At 32.2% G+C, this 18,825-nt stretch overlaps 1 protein-coding gene across 1 annotated transcript; it reads right to left on the bottom strand.

Annotated features, from left to right (window-relative positions):
- Window positions 1-417: 417 nt before the first annotated feature.
- Window positions 418-9,382, bottom strand: LOC132057242 (probable LRR receptor-like serine/threonine-protein kinase At1g67720). The gene is made up of 15 exons (XM_059449745.1): window positions 9,100-9,382; window positions 7,420-7,951; window positions 6,537-7,048; window positions 6,315-6,447; window positions 5,839-5,910; window positions 5,667-5,735; window positions 5,506-5,577; window positions 5,301-5,369; window positions 5,031-5,188; window positions 4,702-4,943; window positions 4,101-4,227; window positions 3,827-3,895; window positions 3,350-3,536; window positions 2,468-2,603; window positions 418-995 (listed from the first exon to the last, which is right to left on the bottom strand). Exons 1-15 carry the CDS (start codon window positions 9,173-9,175, stop codon window positions 660-662), a joined length of 2,790 nt encoding a protein of 929 aa, XP_059305728.1. The 5' UTR covers window positions 9,176-9,382; the 3' UTR covers window positions 418-659.
- Window positions 9,383-18,825: the final 9,443 nt, after the last annotated feature.

The raw sequence follows: 18,825 nt of genomic DNA, 5'->3' as shown, positions 1-18,825 counted from the left end.
ATATAAAAAAAATATGAGAGTAAGGATCAATGCCACGCTAAAGGCCCTGTTCCACCAAAACCCATTTAGCTTCTCCCTCCCCTAAAGCTGTTCACCATGCCCAGTGTCGGCAATCACACTGTTTTCTCTGTTCCTTGATGATAAATAGTTATCATTACTTATAGCTTCCTTGTTCATAGAGAAAATCCACCTTTTTCTTACATTGAAGTATTCCTATATCATAACTGTGTGTAAAAAGGAACAAGTATATATATTTATGTATACACAGATTCATTTTAATCTTGAACTAGCTATCCCCTAAAAGGTACTTTCACACGATCATTAATTCTACCTCATATGGATGTATCAGTAACTTGAGGGAAACCGGAGCTGCAGGATGGTTTTAACCATAAGAATTTCTACCAAAAGGGCAGTATAAGTATAGAATTGCTTACACTTTTTTTCTCTTGGTTCTAAAAAAAATGTAAAATTAACACTAGGCTCAAAAACCTGCCTTTACACAATGTAAAAAAGGTTTTGTTTCTAACAAAAGGTGTCTATAACATCAAACGTGTAATCCTAGCCATCGATAAATACGTAAATAGAGCAAAATGAATTAGAAATAACACAAATTAATGTTCATTTTATGAACAAAATCCTACAGTCATATGAACAAAAACTTATCGAGCTGTTGGTCTCGTGATAGATTCATCAATGGACAAGTAATGGTCACTTGCACCTAAGTCCATTGAACCTGCGTGTAGGGAGGAATGCATCGAATGCCTTGATATATCATCAGAACTACCTTCCCTTACTGCTTCTGCCCCTCTTTCGATTGCAATTGCATCCTGGATTTCCTTGATAACTTCTGAGATCGAAGGTCTCATGCTCCCATGGGGTTGGACACACATCAAAGCTTTCTCAGCTATCTTCCAAATTGATTGGATGTCATAGTCGTTGTGTAAAGCGGGGTCGATAATGCCCTGAATGTCCCCACTTTCAATGTGTAGTTTCGCCTAGACGATTGAAAGAAGAAAATATTAATCACTCCAGAAAATGCCTAATAAGGCATCCAACTTTATAGCACAGTTCATTAGATAAAATCCTTTCCCCGCAATTGCACCGATTAGGGCTGTTCACAGTTTTGGTTAAAACCAAAACCAAACCGAATAAAAAAACCGACATTTGGTTTGGTTTGGTTTGGTTTTAAATTTGAAAAACCGATAATATTTGGTTTGGTTATGGTTATAGTAAAAAATAACCGAACCAAACCGATAATTATATACATAAAATTTATAATTATTGATATGTATAATATTAACTTTTCATAAATAATTAAAGATATTTTATACCTTTTAATTATTAATTTAATTTTGGTCTACGTATTTTTAAGGCCCATGTCTTAAAAGAATATGTCCAAGAACAATCCAAGCCTAACTCTAATAAGTCGTAAGCATAAGGTAAAAAGTAAAAGCCCTACTATCTCTTTTCATTTTACATTGCATCGCATGTCTTTCCTCAATATGCAGGTTCATAAGAAATTTGAAGAACCTGAATTATTCAGATCATAAATTGAAAAAATCGAACCAAACCGACAATAACCAAACCGGTGGTTATTATTTTACTTGGTTTGGTTATGGTTTTAGATATTTAAAAACCGACTAAATTGGTTTGGTTATGGTTTTAACCAATAACCGACCCAAACCGAACCATGAACACCCCTAGCACCGATTATGCAGGTGTCAACCTGAATTATTCAGATGTTCCATCTAAGTTGTTAGAAGAAACTAAGAAAATTATGAATGTATAAGGTTGGCATACACAATGAGCATCATAATATGTAGGACTATTTCGAGAAAATTACAAAAATGGTCCCTTATTTTTTAGTAGTATAGGTTCAAAATAGTCCCTTAAGTATCAACTGAGCAGTTTTGATCCTTTAAGTTTGTCAAAAGTGAGCACTTTTGGTCTCCGTCAAATATTTACCAAACTCTGATTGTTAAATTTAACCGGAACTGTGGAAATTTCTCTTTTAACCAGAACATCAGAAATTTCCTTCAAAATCTCAAACACTGCAACCAAAAAAACTACATCATACACAAAAAAAATAACAAAATTACACCTCAAAAAATTGGAACAGACTCGTGAAATAGACCAAAAATAACATACACTACAAAACCTCAAACGTGAGTTTCCGATAAATATTTTCTATTTTCACAGTTCCGATGAAATTTAACAATCAAAGTTTGGTAAATATCTAACAGAGACTAAAAGTGCTCACTTTTGGAGAACTAAAAGGACCAAAACCACTCAAGTGTTACTTAAAGGACTATTTTGAACCTACTAGCAAAGATAAGAGACCATTTTTGTCTCTACTATTTCAGAAGCAAGAAGATATCAACTTCTGTCAAAGGGAGAAAGTACTAAGGTGATAATTCGCTAGCATTTGTTATTAAAGATAGTGCATATGATCAATAAATTATCTTACCCATTGGACAATATTACGGCAATTGACACCAAATTTTTCATTAGATATTGCTTCTTGACCAGATATTAGCTCCAAGAGAATGACGCCAAAACTGTAAACGTCACTTTTGTCCGTCAACTGCTGTGAAATGTAATATCTGTTTAGACATTGAATTAAAAGAGTCAAATATACAAGTCCTGAACAACACATAACTTATTAAGAAAGACAATTTGGGAGCATTAGCCGCCGAAGTTCAAGTAGAATTGGTAAGCGTTCAACATAGTTCTTGTAGAAAGAACATAGTAGCTAGTATTAAAAAATCAGACGACATTATAGAGAAGGGAACCAATACTTTCACAAGAGAACGTGGTGTATTGACTGTTGACACTCCTGGAAAGGAGATCGTGCACAAATAATTTGTGGTTTAAATTATTATTACTCTCTGTCCTAATTTATGTGGCATACTTTCCTTTTTATTTTGCCCCAAAGAAAATGACACCTTTCTATATGTAGAAACAATTTAACTTTAAAATTCTCATTTTACCCTTATGATTGATTTATAGCCACACAAATGCCTATGGCTTGTTTTAGGCCACAAGTTTCAAAAGTCTTCCTTTGTTTCTTAAACTCCGTGCCGGTCAAACGGTGCCACATAAATAGGGAAGGTATATCATTTAAGTAGGGAAAAATGCCATTGGTAGCATTTAGCTTTGTTCGCATCATTAAGATTCAAGATAAAACTTTGTCCTTGTTAATTGGAGATCGTGAGAAACAAAGAAAATACATGATTCTTCCAACAAATTAAGAGCACACAAAAACAAAAACTTGTGGAATAAAAATGTGACTAAAGCTTGGCCTTGTGTGATAAATAAAAAGTTCAAAATTCCAGAGAAGAATGCATACTCGGGATCCAGATATCCTACAGTTCCACGGACTATGCTTGACACATGAGAGGCTCCATCTACTGCAAGTTTGGAGAGACCAAAATCTGAAACCTTCGCTCTCATATTCTTGTCAAGCAGAATATTGCTAGTTTTTACATCTCTATGGATGATGGATGGGACACATCCTGTGTGAAGATATTCGATTCCTGAAACAAGCATTAGAGTAACACCGTGAATGTCGAAAGATCCTTCTCGTCTAATCCAAGAAAAAATCCTCCTTTCTTACAAGGGATAGTTACATTTTTGGACTGCTCAAAGATTAATAGCCAGAAAATGTATAAGTTTTGTATATTAGGTAATATACATATAATATACATAAAATATTCATATAACATACAAAATATACATAATCAATGTATAAGTTTTGTATATTTTGGCTAGCGACGTTAACTAATTTCGGCCAACGGTCCAAAATGAAAAAGCCCTTCTTACAAACCTTTTGCAGCATCTTCAGCAATCTCAAGGCGCCTGATCCAATTCATACTTCGATCAGGTAATTGAGGACCTGTCAATGTTTAATACACATTGAGCATCATTTAGGTTAGAACTAAAATGTAAATCAAAGATAATAATCATAATATTTGTAGGTTTCTCCTTTTTTGGTATACCACTTGTATACAGCCAAGATGGCCTTGTTATTATTAATGAAAACTTTTACCTGATTACAAAAAAAAAAACTTAATGTGAATCGAAGTAAGAGATGTACTTACCATAGAGGTGTTCTTTCAGAGTTCCCATATGCATGAATTCATACACAAGGACACTCTTCCCGTCTTCCTGGCAAAATCCCAGAAACTGTACGAGGTTTCTGTGATGTATTCTTGAAAGCAGAGCGACCTGTGTCAAATATCATGCATTCACATATTAAGTGTCCAGGCAAACCATAATAAATCAATTCATTGAAAATGTACTCATTCCTCACAGAAGTAAAACCCTCACTAGGAATGAAAATTGTAAGTTTGCCACATATAATCTGGAAATGTGTTGTTCTAACTTGCATCAAATCCAAAATTGCATCATGTAAAGGAAAAGAAATTGTAGCACAGTGGAACAGCTTAATCAAGTTTTGGTCAATGAAATAGTATTTGCATATCAATGTTTGTTTTACAGTAAGACTTACTAATTCAAGCTCAAATGACTCCATCAAGTAATTTCCCTCACCAGTTAAAATAGCTAGAACTTTAAATTGAGAAGGGGACTAAAACTGCAGTTCCATCTCTTCGTTTCTTTTTTTTCATTTCCTTAAAAGTGCCTTAAAATGTAACATCATGACAAGCTTCTAGAGTATAACAGGAACAACCACCAATTTACCTCATTTGAGAACTCTCGCTTCCCCTGAAAGGAATTATTTGTTAGAAGTTTGACAGCAATCTCCTTCCCGTCCTTTAATTTCCCATAATATACAATTCCAAACCCCCCTGATCCAACCTTCTTTTCAAAGTTCCTGGTCGCTTCTTCAAGTTCAGCTAACGTAAAGCAGTGTGCCGCTTCTGTTGCAGCATCTCCCAAGGAAGAGACAAGCCTTTGAGGAGGTAAATTCATTTCGATGTGGCCTAAAGTAGAAGCATAGACATAATGTGAGTCCCACCAAAAAACATTTATGCATAATGAACGTGACATAATTAAATATTGCACTAGACCTGCTTGCTTAGGAGAGCTTTTTTTTCCTTTTTGCAGTAGTATGCAAGAGGCAATGGTAGCTAGAAGAAGAGCAGAAGCACCTACTGATGATCCTATGATGATTTTCTTATGGCTCCGACTGCTTTCTCCTTTGCGAAGATTAATGTTTCCAGTATAGCTGAGGAGAATGCAGAATATTCAGCAGATTTAGTAAAGAAACAGAAAAACAATTCAGAAAGGCACCATGATTATCAGAAGAACTTAAGAATTGGCACAGAAATGATACCCACTTCAAAATCAGACCGTTATCAAGAAGACCAGATGGCACACTTCCGATTAGCATGTTGTTCTGCACGTACCTGCAATCATCATTTTCATCAAGAAAGAGAAGAGAACTTTACTAGAGGCTATACATGCGACTGTAAAACTAAAATAAGAGAAAGGGAGGCAGTTTGGACCCTAAAGAATTGTTACAAAGATAATTCTGCTGCTTACAGTTCTTTCAAATTTGCTAGGTCTGCTAAGGTGGAAGGAAGCGGTCCACTCAACTGATTGTTCTCAAGATGTCTGCAAGAAGCATAATGATTAGATTCACCACTCCAAGTGTTTAAAAGAATAGCTAATAAAGATGAGTTGAAAAAGGAAGCCCGATTCACATTATCTGTAAGTTAGGACATCCACTAAAATCGGGTATGGGACCAGTAAGTGAATTCCCATCCAGCCAGCTGCATTACGAACATGAATGCATATTGATTATACAGCAGCAGAAAAGGACAAAAAGAACCTCAGCAGGTGTATAACATTTAATAGAACGATATTATAACTTACAGTTCAACTAAGCTGTTCAACTTTGTCAACTCCGACGGAATATTTCCAGTCAAATTTTGTCCGGACAATTTACTGCCAAGGTGACAGTTATGAAACATTAGCTCATTGCTTCAGGTTGCAAAAAGACGTAAAGAGAAAACAGAAAACTAGAAAGTTACATAGAAGAATTCTTCCATAAGTGAAGCGCGAAAGTGGAAAAGATGATATTTATAGCCTTTTTGTCCAAGCTCTCCAAGGCCAAAAGTGTTATTTTTTTTCCCCCAAAACAAGTGCTTTATTTTTCAAAATTGAGGTGTTTGGCCAAGCTTCTAGGAGAGGAAAAAATGCTTTTGAGTAGATGAAGAAGTTTTTGAGAGGCAAAAAGAAATAGTTTTCCCCCAAAGTACTTCTTTGAAAAGCACTTTACAAAATCAGCTGATTTTAGAAGCTTGGTCAAATAAGCTATTAGCATAAAGAGATAAAGTGATCAACTCTACATTGATGTTATTCTTGGTCTGATATCTGAGTCACAACGGATCCAGGACCATGGGACCGGTAAGCATGGGTCACCACCTTCATTTGTCCAATTGGCAGAAGCGTAATGCGAGATTAAACTGGAAATAACTGGTCCTGCAACTCATGGAAAGAGTAATAGACATGCCTAATTAGATCTTGAAACTAACAAACAAAAGTGTGTTCAAGGAAAGACATGGTTTTACCATCTAAAGAGCCATCAATTCTTTTCACATATCTGTTTATTTCCATAGCATTCAAGAGAGGCCCCAAGGTGGAGTCAGATGTCTTCCCGAAACGAAAAGATAATACAAAGGGTAAGGATAAGTTGAAGTAGCCTGGCTCATATAAACGATATTTCCCATGGGCATTCTCTTGGATATTAACTACAGGTTTACTGATATCAGGAGCTCCAGGGAGGACTAACCGGAATTTCCTACTATTACTAGGACCCAAATCCTCAATTTCAGCAAAATAGGTAAATGCCCAACCAAAACCAGGGAAACCATCAAGGTTCAGACGATAAGTTAATGAGCCATTTCTTCCTACTACAGCTGTTTGCATTGCTTTCTGAGGAGGCATTTCACCATTTTCAGTGTTCACATCAATTGGCATTTTTGTTGAAACTCTTTCGGTACCAGCAGCAACATCAACAAGGTAGTTGGCTTTTTTTATGGTGTCAGACACCCATATTCTATCGAATGGGTCATCAGGGTACCTAGGAGAATAAGGACATTAAGGGGAAATTAAAATTTCAGAGTCGAACTAAACAATAAGATAATTACATTTTTGGACCACTCTTAAAATTAATAGCAGGCAAATTTATATGTTTTGTATATTAAGTAAAAATATACATATAGTATTCATAAATATACTGTAATATAGATATCATATACATAATCAGTGTATATGTTTTGTATATTTTGGCTAGTTAGTTTTGGCTGACAGACCAAAAATGAAAAGGCCCAAAACAATAAGCCAGAAGAAGAGCAAGCTAGGGACAGAGCTTACGACTGTTATTATCAATTCAAAGATGTCAATAGCTATCAAATTCTAAAATATACAAGAACGTGAAGAACTGAAATATACCTAACAGGATCATCACTCTGAGCACCAAAATTTATCCTTGCAGAAACGCTCATGAAAAACTCGTTCTCATATTCAGTCAAATATATTGAACCATTAAAATGTCGGAGCTCAAGTGTCGAAATGAAGGGCTGGCCAGTAGTTGCATTGGATAAACAGACACTTACGGAAGGTTCCTTGGCTAGAAATATTAACTCTTGGTACTCCATTGTATTAGCATCAGAAATTACTATTGTAGCCCAATGAGTTGCCCCGAGTGAGATGTCAAACTTTGGGTAAACATTGTTGTTATCAAAGTTTCCATACAGAAAAGTTGCTCTTACAAGGTACCTGTTTCTGGGAATCACATTAAGTGTATAGCAATACTTTCTGTTATCGGCTGGAAAGTATCTCAAGGCCATATATTGTGTCCTCGTCTCATTTGCTACAGAGATACTAGCTATATCTCCGCTAATCATTTGAGTATCGGGAGTCCATTCGAGACCAAGTTCATCTGTGAAGTTGTCTTTGCCTCCACAATCTATACTTACAAAACCTGTTTCACAATTCGAAATACAGTCAGACCTCTTTAAAACAACTATCCTCTATAACAACAATTCGCTATAACAGCCATATTTTCTGTGGAACCCATCTTCTCTGTTATGTTATATTATATGTTCTCTATAACAGCATTTCGCTTTAGCAGCCAAAAAATATAGAAACAAACAACGCTGTTGTAGAGAGGTTTGACAATATATTAGCAATGCATGCATATTTCCACCAACTTTCACACCCATAAGTAAAGCTTTAATACAGAACGAGAACTGCTTTCCCCTTTGGAAAAACACCCCGAGATTCATTTCATGTCCTATTAATCTCTCTAGCTTAGCTAAAACTTAAGCTATTGTAAAACACCTTCTCTGCTAGACGCTCTTGTTTTGGTTACACCAATAAGTTGCATATTCAAATCCAAATGTGGCAGCAACATCATTCGAACCACCTACTAGTCATGCAATTTGATAATGCTATTCAACATAGTCTTAAAATCTATCCTTCCAAAAAGTTGAAACATTTCCTGCTCAAAGTCTGTTCTTCAATTAGAGTTCCTTTTCTTGAGGTATGATAAAGAGTCAAAGATTCTAATATGGTAACATGGTCAGATCAGATTTTTAGGAATGAACCTATAAGCATCAGAAGACATACATTCCATGAATATGCATTCAAGTAGAGTTATATCCTTAAAGTATGATGACACCTAGAAATGAGACAAATAAAGCACTCCACTTCTCCTACTTCTCAATTTGCTTTCCCAATATTTCCATTTCAATTGTAATTAACTATCTAAATCAATAGTAAGAACTTTTTTAAACACACCATAAACAGCATTAGATAACCTCCCCCCCCCCCACCCCCTTCCCAAACACACCACACACATATACAGATACATCCAAAATCACATCTTGCAGCAGATACACTACAGAGAAGTACAATATGAACATAAAGACAAGCCATTTAAAGCAAAAACACAAAAGAAAATCAGAACCAACTCTTTCTTTTTTTTTTTTTTTTTTTGCTACAACACAGAGCAGCACAAATCCATGAACAAGAACTATGGAAATACAAAGAACAAGTAAATCTAGAACCCCACCACAAAACATATTAACAAAAAAATATGCACATAGATTTAAGCAAAAGGATTATTACCTGGTTGTGCTTGGGTGCCATTTATGAGAAGAAAAATAGCAAACCAAAGAAAAAAGATGAAAAATCTAGTACACATTACACTAAATCTTGTTCTTTGATGAAAAAAGTTAACAAGAACTATGTAAATGGGAACATCAAAAAAGACTGAGCTAAAAAGTTGACCATATATAATCAAGAAAAGGAAAATGGAAAAAAAAAATACATTTAAGATTAATAAATGAACTACATAATGTAAATGATTGACATATGTTTCTGGAGTGAGAGAGAAAGCGAATGTCTTTTTTTTTTTTTTTTTTTAAATTAACAAAATGAGTTAATGTTGAGAGAGAGAAAGTTAGTAGGTGCTTGGCCATTAAAACCAAATTTTTTTCACTTTATTTGTAATTTTAGGCCCCGTTTGTCTATAAAAATTAAAAAAAAAATCACTCTTTTTGAAATTTTGGAGTTGAAGTTGTGTTTGGCCATAATTTTTGAAATTTTAATTTTTTGTAAAATGTAATTATAAAAAAGTGAAAAAAGTGAAAATTTTTGAAAAATAAGTTTTTGGAGTTTTTGGTATTCCGGAATATAACTTCAAGTTGTATTCAGAATTCTTATGGCAAACACTGAAAAGTGAAAAAATATTCCGAAATAAAGTGAATAATTCTTATAGCCAAACGCCTACTTAAAGTTGGAGTTGGAGTTGAGTTTGGTTATAGTTTTTAAATGTATAAAACAACAATATACCCAGTATGTTATCATTAAGTGGGGTCTCGAGTTGTTTGAATATATTGAAAGTGAGAAAAAAAAGTAAAAATAAAGTTTTTAGTGTTTTTTAAATAAAGTTTTTAGTGTTTTTTAAATTTCAAATATACTTATTAGAATGAGGAAAGGACTCTATCACTGTTAAGTTTAAGTTGGAAGCATTATCAATTGGCAGGTACCACTTTTTATCTTTCTTTTATTTATTTAAATTTATCATTTTTGTTTTTTTGCTGCTTGTGCTTATCTCCTAGTTTAAGGAAAATAAAATAATGTAGTGTGATTTTTTCATAAAGTTAAGTTCTAACCTGACGTATTGAGTTGTTATTAGATTTTTTTAATCTTAAATAAAATTAGAGGTTGTTACGGTACCATCTGTTATGATTTATGACAAATTCGTTTGGAAAATTACTCATTTCATTTTAATTTATATGTTTGCTTTCTTTAATCTATTTTTTTAAAATGTTATGTTTTCTTTTTGTTTTTTTTTTTTATAATTATCCTTTTACCTTTGAAACAAAATGAAAAATAAAAGAGGACGTTCATTTCCAATAATTTTGCTTCCCATTAGTTTTATTTTGTTTAATTTTTTTGACAGAAAAATGTGAAGACAAGGTGTAGGGAATAATTGCATCTGATTTGCTACTGGAAGGGAGAGAAAAAGGTCAAATGGGACCTACAGCACAGCAGGTTTTAAGTTGGACTAATATTATATGACTTATGTCAAAAAGAGAGATTCCTTCCAGGCTTCCACATTCCAAACAACCCCCACCCCTCACCCCACGCCCCACCCACACCCCATAAAATGGGGTCCTAAATTTTTTGGGTATAATAATTTGGTTTCACACATTTATTAATCAGATGATTTAGATTTATGTCGTATAAGATTCAAAGGAAAATACATAAAGATTTTTCATTTCCATAACTCGAACATGAAACATTTGATTAAGGGCGAAGGGGGTCTATCTATTACACCATACCCCTTAATTAGGGAGCGTAAGGGTTCATTCAAATCTCTTCTAGTAAAAAATTATATTGTATGTAAGGTTAAAATTATTTACTTTTATATCTATATAATACATGTTGGATCTTCTTAACTTTTTTATGTATTTATTTTTATATATTTTGAACTCTTTCAAGGGAAGTGATTTTTCTATCGTCATCTTTGGTGGTAAGGTCCTATAAGTTGCATACATACACACATGGCCATTATCTGTTTCTTTATTGTTCGTGATGTTCTTGACAAAGTAGTGTGATTGCATGTTTGCTATTTGCACAAAATAGTGTAGACAGTTATTATTTTTAAAATATCAGTATGATCTAGCACTTACTTTATCAACTATGAACCTTTTCTCCAACCTCTCAGAACTAAGCAGGACTAGTTAGATTCCTTATTCCAATGTGATTTCCATCACTAGATATTTCTTTTTTCTTTTCTCCTAGTGTATTTAAATTAGTTTTAGGATTGTTGTGATAAGCATTTTAATTAATTAAAGAGAGTAACATTATAATTAGAATCGCGGTGTCAGATTGTTCTCAGTGCAAGTGTCGTGCCACTTTTGAGTTTCGCTCTTTCTTTTCTGTGTATAATTATTTGATATCCATAATTAATTGGATCGATTAACTTAATTCGCGACAATTAACATGAGATTATAAGTGTCATTCAATAATAAAATTAATGCTATAGAAAGCCTTTCTGATGATCAAATTGCTCAATGGACTGATTACAATGTTAATCGATAGAATAGTGTGTTGATAAAAAAAACAAATAAATATGCTCGCGCTACGCGGGGTGCATTAGGCATTTTTTTAATCGCAATTGTTCATTTTTTTTTCCATTATAATGTCAAATCCTGAAAAAAGTGGGTTGTCGTTATTTCAATATTTCCACACTTTAAGCAACTATGATCATAAATAATCTCTTTTCGAAGTTATGTCACCACGTATAAAAAATAAATGCAAAGATATCATATTCAGTACCAGTGAATACTACATTCAACACTAAGACACGCAAGGACGGAGTAATTAATTAATCTCTGGCCCTTTTTCTAATACTCGGAGATAAATGACATATGTTCCATAATTATTTTTATATAATAAATAGAGTCAAAATTTATTTAGTTTGTTTCTTTCACTTGAAATTCTACACATTTTTGAACCGCTCATCTCAATTTTTTTTTAAAAAAAAATTCTAGTAAATATTAAGATAAAAACGTATTTTTTCACAATTTTAGAAACTTAATGAATTTATATCCAAGAGTTGCATTTATTTCCCCTTACTTGTGTAAAAAAGAAAAAAGAGAAACTTTTTCTAATTTTTGAAATAAAGAAAACCCGATAAAAAATTATTTGATATTCTCGTTATCTTCTTGATATTTTTGGAATTCTTTTTTGCAGCTTTGTTCCTTTTCTTTTATTTATCCTTCTTTTCTTATATTTTTCCTATAATTTCCGTCTTAATAATTTACTTTACATCTTTATTTTCTAATTCCCACCTTTTGTCACTTGATTTTTTTCTATTATACTTTTACGAATTCTTCTCTGTTTTTCTTCTTTTCTTATCTCTCACTTATTTATGCCCTTAAATTCCTCAAATAAAATCAGAAACTAATATCCTTTTGTAAAATAATCACGTAACGAATTCCTTCTACTAATAAATTTAGAAAGCTCAAACCGGGTCAATTTTTTTATCATTCTCTTTGTCCAATAAAAATAATTTTGAAACATTTGTTATGGATTTACAATCTAATTTTAATAATAAAATTTAGATATTTAAATATTTAAGAAAACATATTATATGTTGTAAGCCATAACACACATTTATCCGTTTTTATGACGAAATTGGCGAGACCTCTTTAAAACGCCATAAAAAAAATTCTATAGCAGATTTTGAGGAAGTTAAGTCCTTTTTGTGGTTCCCACTTTTTCAATTGTATGTGTATCCATAGGAAAATAATCACATATTTTTAAAGTTATCATTTGTTTGTGGAACATGCAGAGATAATTATACTTTCTCAATTCTCTCTCTCTCTCTCTCTCTCTCTCTCTCTCTCTCTCTCCCTGTTGTAAGCAATGAAAAGATAACAAAACACAATTTGAATTTAGTACAATCACCCCTGAAATTTAAATAGACATTTTAGGCCTAACAAAAGGCAAAGTTACTAACTATGAAGTAGCACTATAAATATTAGGTTTGGAACAGGGTAAAAGAATAACAACACACATATACACCACCTTTTTATCGATCTCTTGAGGAGTGAGTACAAAGCTTTGATGTTTTCGTCACCTATTAGAAATTCAAAATCATTTTAAAAGCAAACACAATAAAGAAAATAAAAGAGAATCTACAACAGTATGCATCACGAAAAAATACCTCGAAAGACTATTACCTTTGTTTTGTAATTTTCACTGTCCGGTAAATTTACCTTCCGAATCAACCTACACCAAAAGAGATTCTACAGCAATATGCATCACAAAAAACTCCTAAAAAGGCTTTTACCTTGTTTTACAACCATTTTCGTACACCTAAGGAGAGTGCATATTTTTTGTATTTTCAAAACGAAATCAACTAATACATGAAAAAGCTCACCACAATATCAGTTGTATAGAAGAGTCAGATGGGAGAACGAAAAAGAAAAAGAGGGGCAAAAAAGCACCCATGCTGGGAAAAAAGAAAAAGGAAAAGAGGAAATTTTCTGTGCAGAGATTTTGGAATGAAGAGAGCAATTAAAATGATAAATGAAAAAGAAGAGAATTATTTTTGCAATGAATTAGATATGTTTTTGTATTTATGGTAACCAATACAATTGTAACTTATGAGTAATACAAAACAAATGAAAAAGAGTAACATATGTCGAGTGATGGTCATAAAATCAGTATTGAATACACTAGTTGATTGTAATAAAAGTAGTATTACGTGCATAATATTGAATGCATTAACTGATCATTGTAATAAAATTAGTATTATAAGTGCACAAATTTTCATAAAAATAATCTGGGAAGATTTTTTTTTTTTCCAACGGAAAGAATGGCTCATTCAAACAAAAATAAGACAGATTCTTTTTAAAAAAGAGCATAAAAAGGAGAATGGACTGAAAAGTAATATAATAAAGAAAAAAAAATCATTAACACTCCCTGTCGAGTGAAAAAATGCAAGATGGCTCTTTGCTACGACTCTTCATTTTCTTCCATTTACTACTATTCTTAATTGCCTTCATAACTTTTCATTTTTTTTTTCTCTATTAATACAAGTAACGAATAGAAGAGGGAGAGAGTAAGAGAATTAAGAGGCATAATTAAGAGAATTAAGTGATTAATGTTTTGTTTTTTTAATATAGAACGTTAGTTTTTAAATGAGGAAAAATTCAAAAAAGGAAAAAATAAATAAATGGTTTTCTAGGCAATAGATTTGAGAATTGAAAATTGATAATAATGTACAAGAACTAGTTAGAGAAGCGAGAAAATTTCTTCTTGAGTTGAAATGTAACTTGCACAATGAGGAAAGTAATTAGTTTCTTCCTAGTGAAAATGATTTCCGTGAAAAATATTTTACCACAACCAAACACTAAAAAGTATTTTTTTCCTTACAAATATTTTCTTGAGAAATATTTTTCGCCATACCAAATGCACACATGTTTGCTAAAATTAGGTTTCGAATTACCGGACGAACTAATTGATTACTAGTATCAATGTATAAATCTCTAAGGGCAATGAATGAACATATGAATTAAATTGTCTCAAATCATTTTAATCAATGTCATTGCCTTGAATTTGAAGAAGAAGAAAAATGCAAGTTGAGGAACGTGGAAAATATTTAAATATTATTATATCAATATAGAAAAGTTAGGTATGACTGGTTTAAGGAGTCTTCGTCCTTATCCTAATTACTCATTATTCTATTACAAGTCGTTTTCAAATCTAAATTCAAAACTAATACTTAGATTTGAAAAATGTTAGACATGCCTTTTATGTACTTAATATAATAGGTACTTCTGAGATTTTTCAGTCAAACAGAAAGATCATCATTAACATAATCGTAAAGTTGCAAACTCTGAAAAAACTTGTATTGCATATAATTTATTCGGAAATGATGCTATTTCTTGGATAATCCCTTCACAAAAACTATTTGGGAATTGATATACTCTGAGATCAGTAATCAGTTCCACATATAAACCGAAGCACCTTAATTTTATAATGTGTTCTTCTTTCCAACAACAAAAAAAAAAAAAATCATAATGTGGCATCAATATGCTAACGGATCATTTGGTTACCATTTTTAGGATTCTATTTATTCTGACATAAACTTTAGGATAATATTTATTGATCAGTGTTTAATCATTGTACTAGTTAATACGGGTATAAATTCTATACGATAATCTTGTTATTATTTATTCCATGCACATTGAATGTAAATGATAATACCTGAATTAGCTATACTTGAATAAACTAATTAAGCTTATATTACCACTTCAAAAGTCATTTTCTTAAAATCTATCTAAATTTATCCAGTCTCAAACATATTCGTTGTATATCCTAGTTTTAGTTTAGTGAACGAAACAAAGTACTAGTACCAAATAATTTAGGGGCTGTTATCCCCAATATTAAATCCAATGTTTATATACCTGCATAACTTTGTCCGAACGTGACCAAATGACCCATGTGAGAAAACTTTATTTTTGTTCGAAATATAATTTAATTTCCATCATAGGCGAAGGCCAAAGAGTTCTAGTTAGATTCGACAGGCTTTAATAATTTTCTCAAAATTCACGTATTTATGCAAGATATTCACTGAATATACATAAATAATTTATCCAAAACTCATGCGCTACCTTTTTAGAATCCAAAATCCATAAAATCAAAATTTTAAATTCTCCCCAACCAACATCATTGACTTAATCGTGGTTGAATTGTGTAATTTTGGTCATTGTTTAAGTTTTATCACCTTTTCGTGTATGCAAAAGTTGGAAAAAGGGAAAACAATAGAAAACTAATATTCATCCCATTGAATGAAACTTCTAACCAAGAACATGTTATTCACAACTAATGCTTTGAAAATGAAAGTGATGAGAAACTGTTAATAATAATGCAAAATAATTAAAGCACTTTTCCACTAAGACAAACTTCCTTTATTACTACCTTTTTAGCTATCAAAGTGTGTAGTTGAAACCTTTTTGCTTATCACTTTACAGAAAGAAAGGAAGGGGAAAAAAAAAACAATCTTTTCTTTTTCTCCTTTGTTTTTCTTTCATCTGCTTTTTGCTTTACCAGCTTATCAACTTGAATATCCACAATTTTCTACGTATGTATTCCTTAATCTCTAAGTATATGTATAGCGACAAACATTTTAAAATCCAAATAATAGCAACTTTTAAATTGATATACCAAAAGGACGCTTATTTTTTACTCCATAAAATGAAACCCCTTTGCACCTTCGGGTGTGGCTGAGTTGGTTTGAGGGGAGGCCTCCCTAAGGGAGGTTGCGGGTTCGAACTCCCCCCTAATGCCTTCTCAATCGGTCGCATGAGAACTGCTGAGTGCGGTTTTACGTCCTGTGGGGTTTGCGGCTATTCCACGATGGGGGGTTTCTTTTCAGTGCGCCCAGGATGGATAACGCGGTTTCACAGAGTTTCAAAAAAAAAAAAAAATGAAACCCCTTTTTTGAATTCACGCAAAATAAAAGTGTCTTTTAGTTATATGATTATTTTCACAAAAGATCGATTAAGACACATACCGTTGTAAATAAAACACATGGGATCATTTTGTAGATCGGAGGACTTATAGGGGAAATCGGGTTTTAAATTTTCAAAAACTACACGATTATACAATCAAAGGAAATAATCCGCTCCTAAAATCATCATAAGCGCTGCTAATGTGGCTACTAATTAAGCTATTTCTTTGGAATGTTTCTACTAAAATGAGAAATTTCCCGATAAATTTAAATTGTAATTGATACTCCCTTCGTCTCAATTTATTTGACACTTTTCACTTTTTGAGAGTCAAACGAGTTGTTTTTTTATCTTAATTTTTTCATATGTCTTTTAAATATTTTAAATTATTAATTATGGTGACTTATAGTACTTTTACTTAATTTCCAAATATATAAATTTTATTTCAAAAAATTTAAAGGTTCTATGTTCAAATACACGGTAAAAATTAAGAAATTTAAATCTCGAAAAGAGAAAAATATCAAATAAAATGGACAAGGGAGTATTAAAAAATCTTTTTTGTTGAAAGTTTAGTGCACCAAAATGTCCTCTTTATACTTAAGTTCGTATTTTGTCAAATCCAAACTAAAAAGCTTTTAGTTTGAGTCCTTATCCCAAAAAGAAAGAAAGAAAAAATGGTAGAGGGGGCCGTTTACTATTTGTACGTAGTGGCAGTCATTTTATTGTAGGATATTTTGGACTTTCAAACAAATTTTGTCTGGTGTTGGAGCACTTTGACAACAGATGGTCAAGACACCCATTGAGGTCGATTCAAATATGTTGATTATATGACCAAAGTGAACGGAATCATCATTTAAGTGTCATATCCGTAGTGAGTAAAAGTTTATTAATTTATATATTCCCTTCTAAATTATTTCAAACATGCGGTGAACTTTAGATGTCCAAAGTTTCATATGGCTTAAGTTTTCAGTTATTATTGCTTGATTTGCAGGCATATATGACTAAACTTCAGCCATTTTTTACTGAACTTCAATCGTATACGGTTGGATTCAATATATTTTATCTCAAGTTCATGCACATATCGCTGAAGTTCAAACATTTCTGATGAAATGCATGAGCTTCAGATATTTTGTCTGACTTACACCGCATGTCTGAAGTTATTACAAAGTTGGTAGACGTGCAAAATAATTTATTAAGAATTGGATAAAGGTTAAATAGCGGTGTCGGAAATACGTTATCCCCCGAATTTTTACAAATTATATTCACATACATAGAGTGACTGAGTTAGGATATTCACTAAGCAATTCAAAATAATAAAGAATAAACACACAAAAAAGCTAAGAAAATTCTACGTAAGAGATACAAGTGTATATTTAAAAATAAAATAAAAATAAAAAGGAGCCTTACACTGTATAACCGTTCATCAAAATAATAGCCGACATATATATATATATATATATATATATATATATATATATATATATATAGTTTATTACATAAAATATATTACTTTATACATAATTAAAATATATAATTTTATATATTTAGCTAGTGGCTGACTTATTTTTGGCCGAGCTGCTAAATATGTCGAGAGCCCTTGAAAGGAGGGGAAACCACTCTCTTGGTGTTATTTGTCCAATCTACTTCAAAATCTAACCAATTATAAGGATTAGTGGACCCTAAATGGATTAGGGGATGAGAGCCAGCACGTTACAAATTCACAATCCCAAATTGCGAGACCCACTTTGATGTCCAGCAAGGTGCATCATTTAAATTTTGGCCATAATACCTACGTATTTATTTGGAGGAAATTGACAAATAACTACTTTTGCAATTGCTCATTAGTCATCATTTCCAAATTAATTGAAATTAAATTACTCCTTTTTAAAAGAAAAATAATATTTGCATATCCCTTCACATAAAAGTGGCACAAAATCTCTAAAAACACTTTTTCCTTTCCTTCTTATTCTTTTGTAATTCCAGAGTTGTTATGGAGTTTCACTTGTAGATCGATTTCAAGAACACTATTCTGAAATTCCAACTTTTACAAGTTAAATTTTGGTAAATGGGAGTTCAATTTTTACAACTTCAAACATCCTGAAGACATAATGATATAGAACATGTGTTACTGTATTTTAATATTGGTACACCCTTATTTTATAGTAGTTCATCGGTGTGTTCCAATTCATGAATTGAATCGTACCTACGTCACCACACTTTTAAATATACAAACCATAATTGATACTTTCTTGAATGATATCTAGGAAAATATGTGATAATTTCATGGGTAGTACTTGAATGGGATTAGTTTAGTTCAAAT

Source organism: Lycium ferocissimum, chromosome 5, assembly GCF_029784015.1.
Source record: "Lycium ferocissimum isolate CSIRO_LF1 chromosome 5, AGI_CSIRO_Lferr_CH_V1, whole genome shotgun sequence".
Classification (NCBI taxonomy): Eukaryota; Viridiplantae; Streptophyta; class Magnoliopsida; order Solanales; family Solanaceae; genus Lycium; species Lycium ferocissimum.
The sequence above is the reverse complement of the archived record's forward strand: the minus strand, read 5'-3'. Positions and strand labels throughout refer to the sequence as shown.

Bases quoted from the DNA above. Each gene is read 5' to 3' on its own strand.
- LOC132057242 (XM_059449745.1), bottom strand. From the start codon at position 9,175: ATGTGTACTAGATTTTTCATCTTTTTTCTTTGGTTTGCTATTTTTCTT. The intron at 5,911-6,314 runs GTAGAGTTGATC...TCACCTTGGCAG, and splicing joins AGACCAAGAATAACATCAAT to TAAATTGTCCGGACAAAATT. The intron at 2,604-3,349 runs GTATGCATTCTT...ATGTCTAAACAG, and splicing joins GTAGGATATCTGGATCCCGA to ATATTACATTTCACAGCAGT.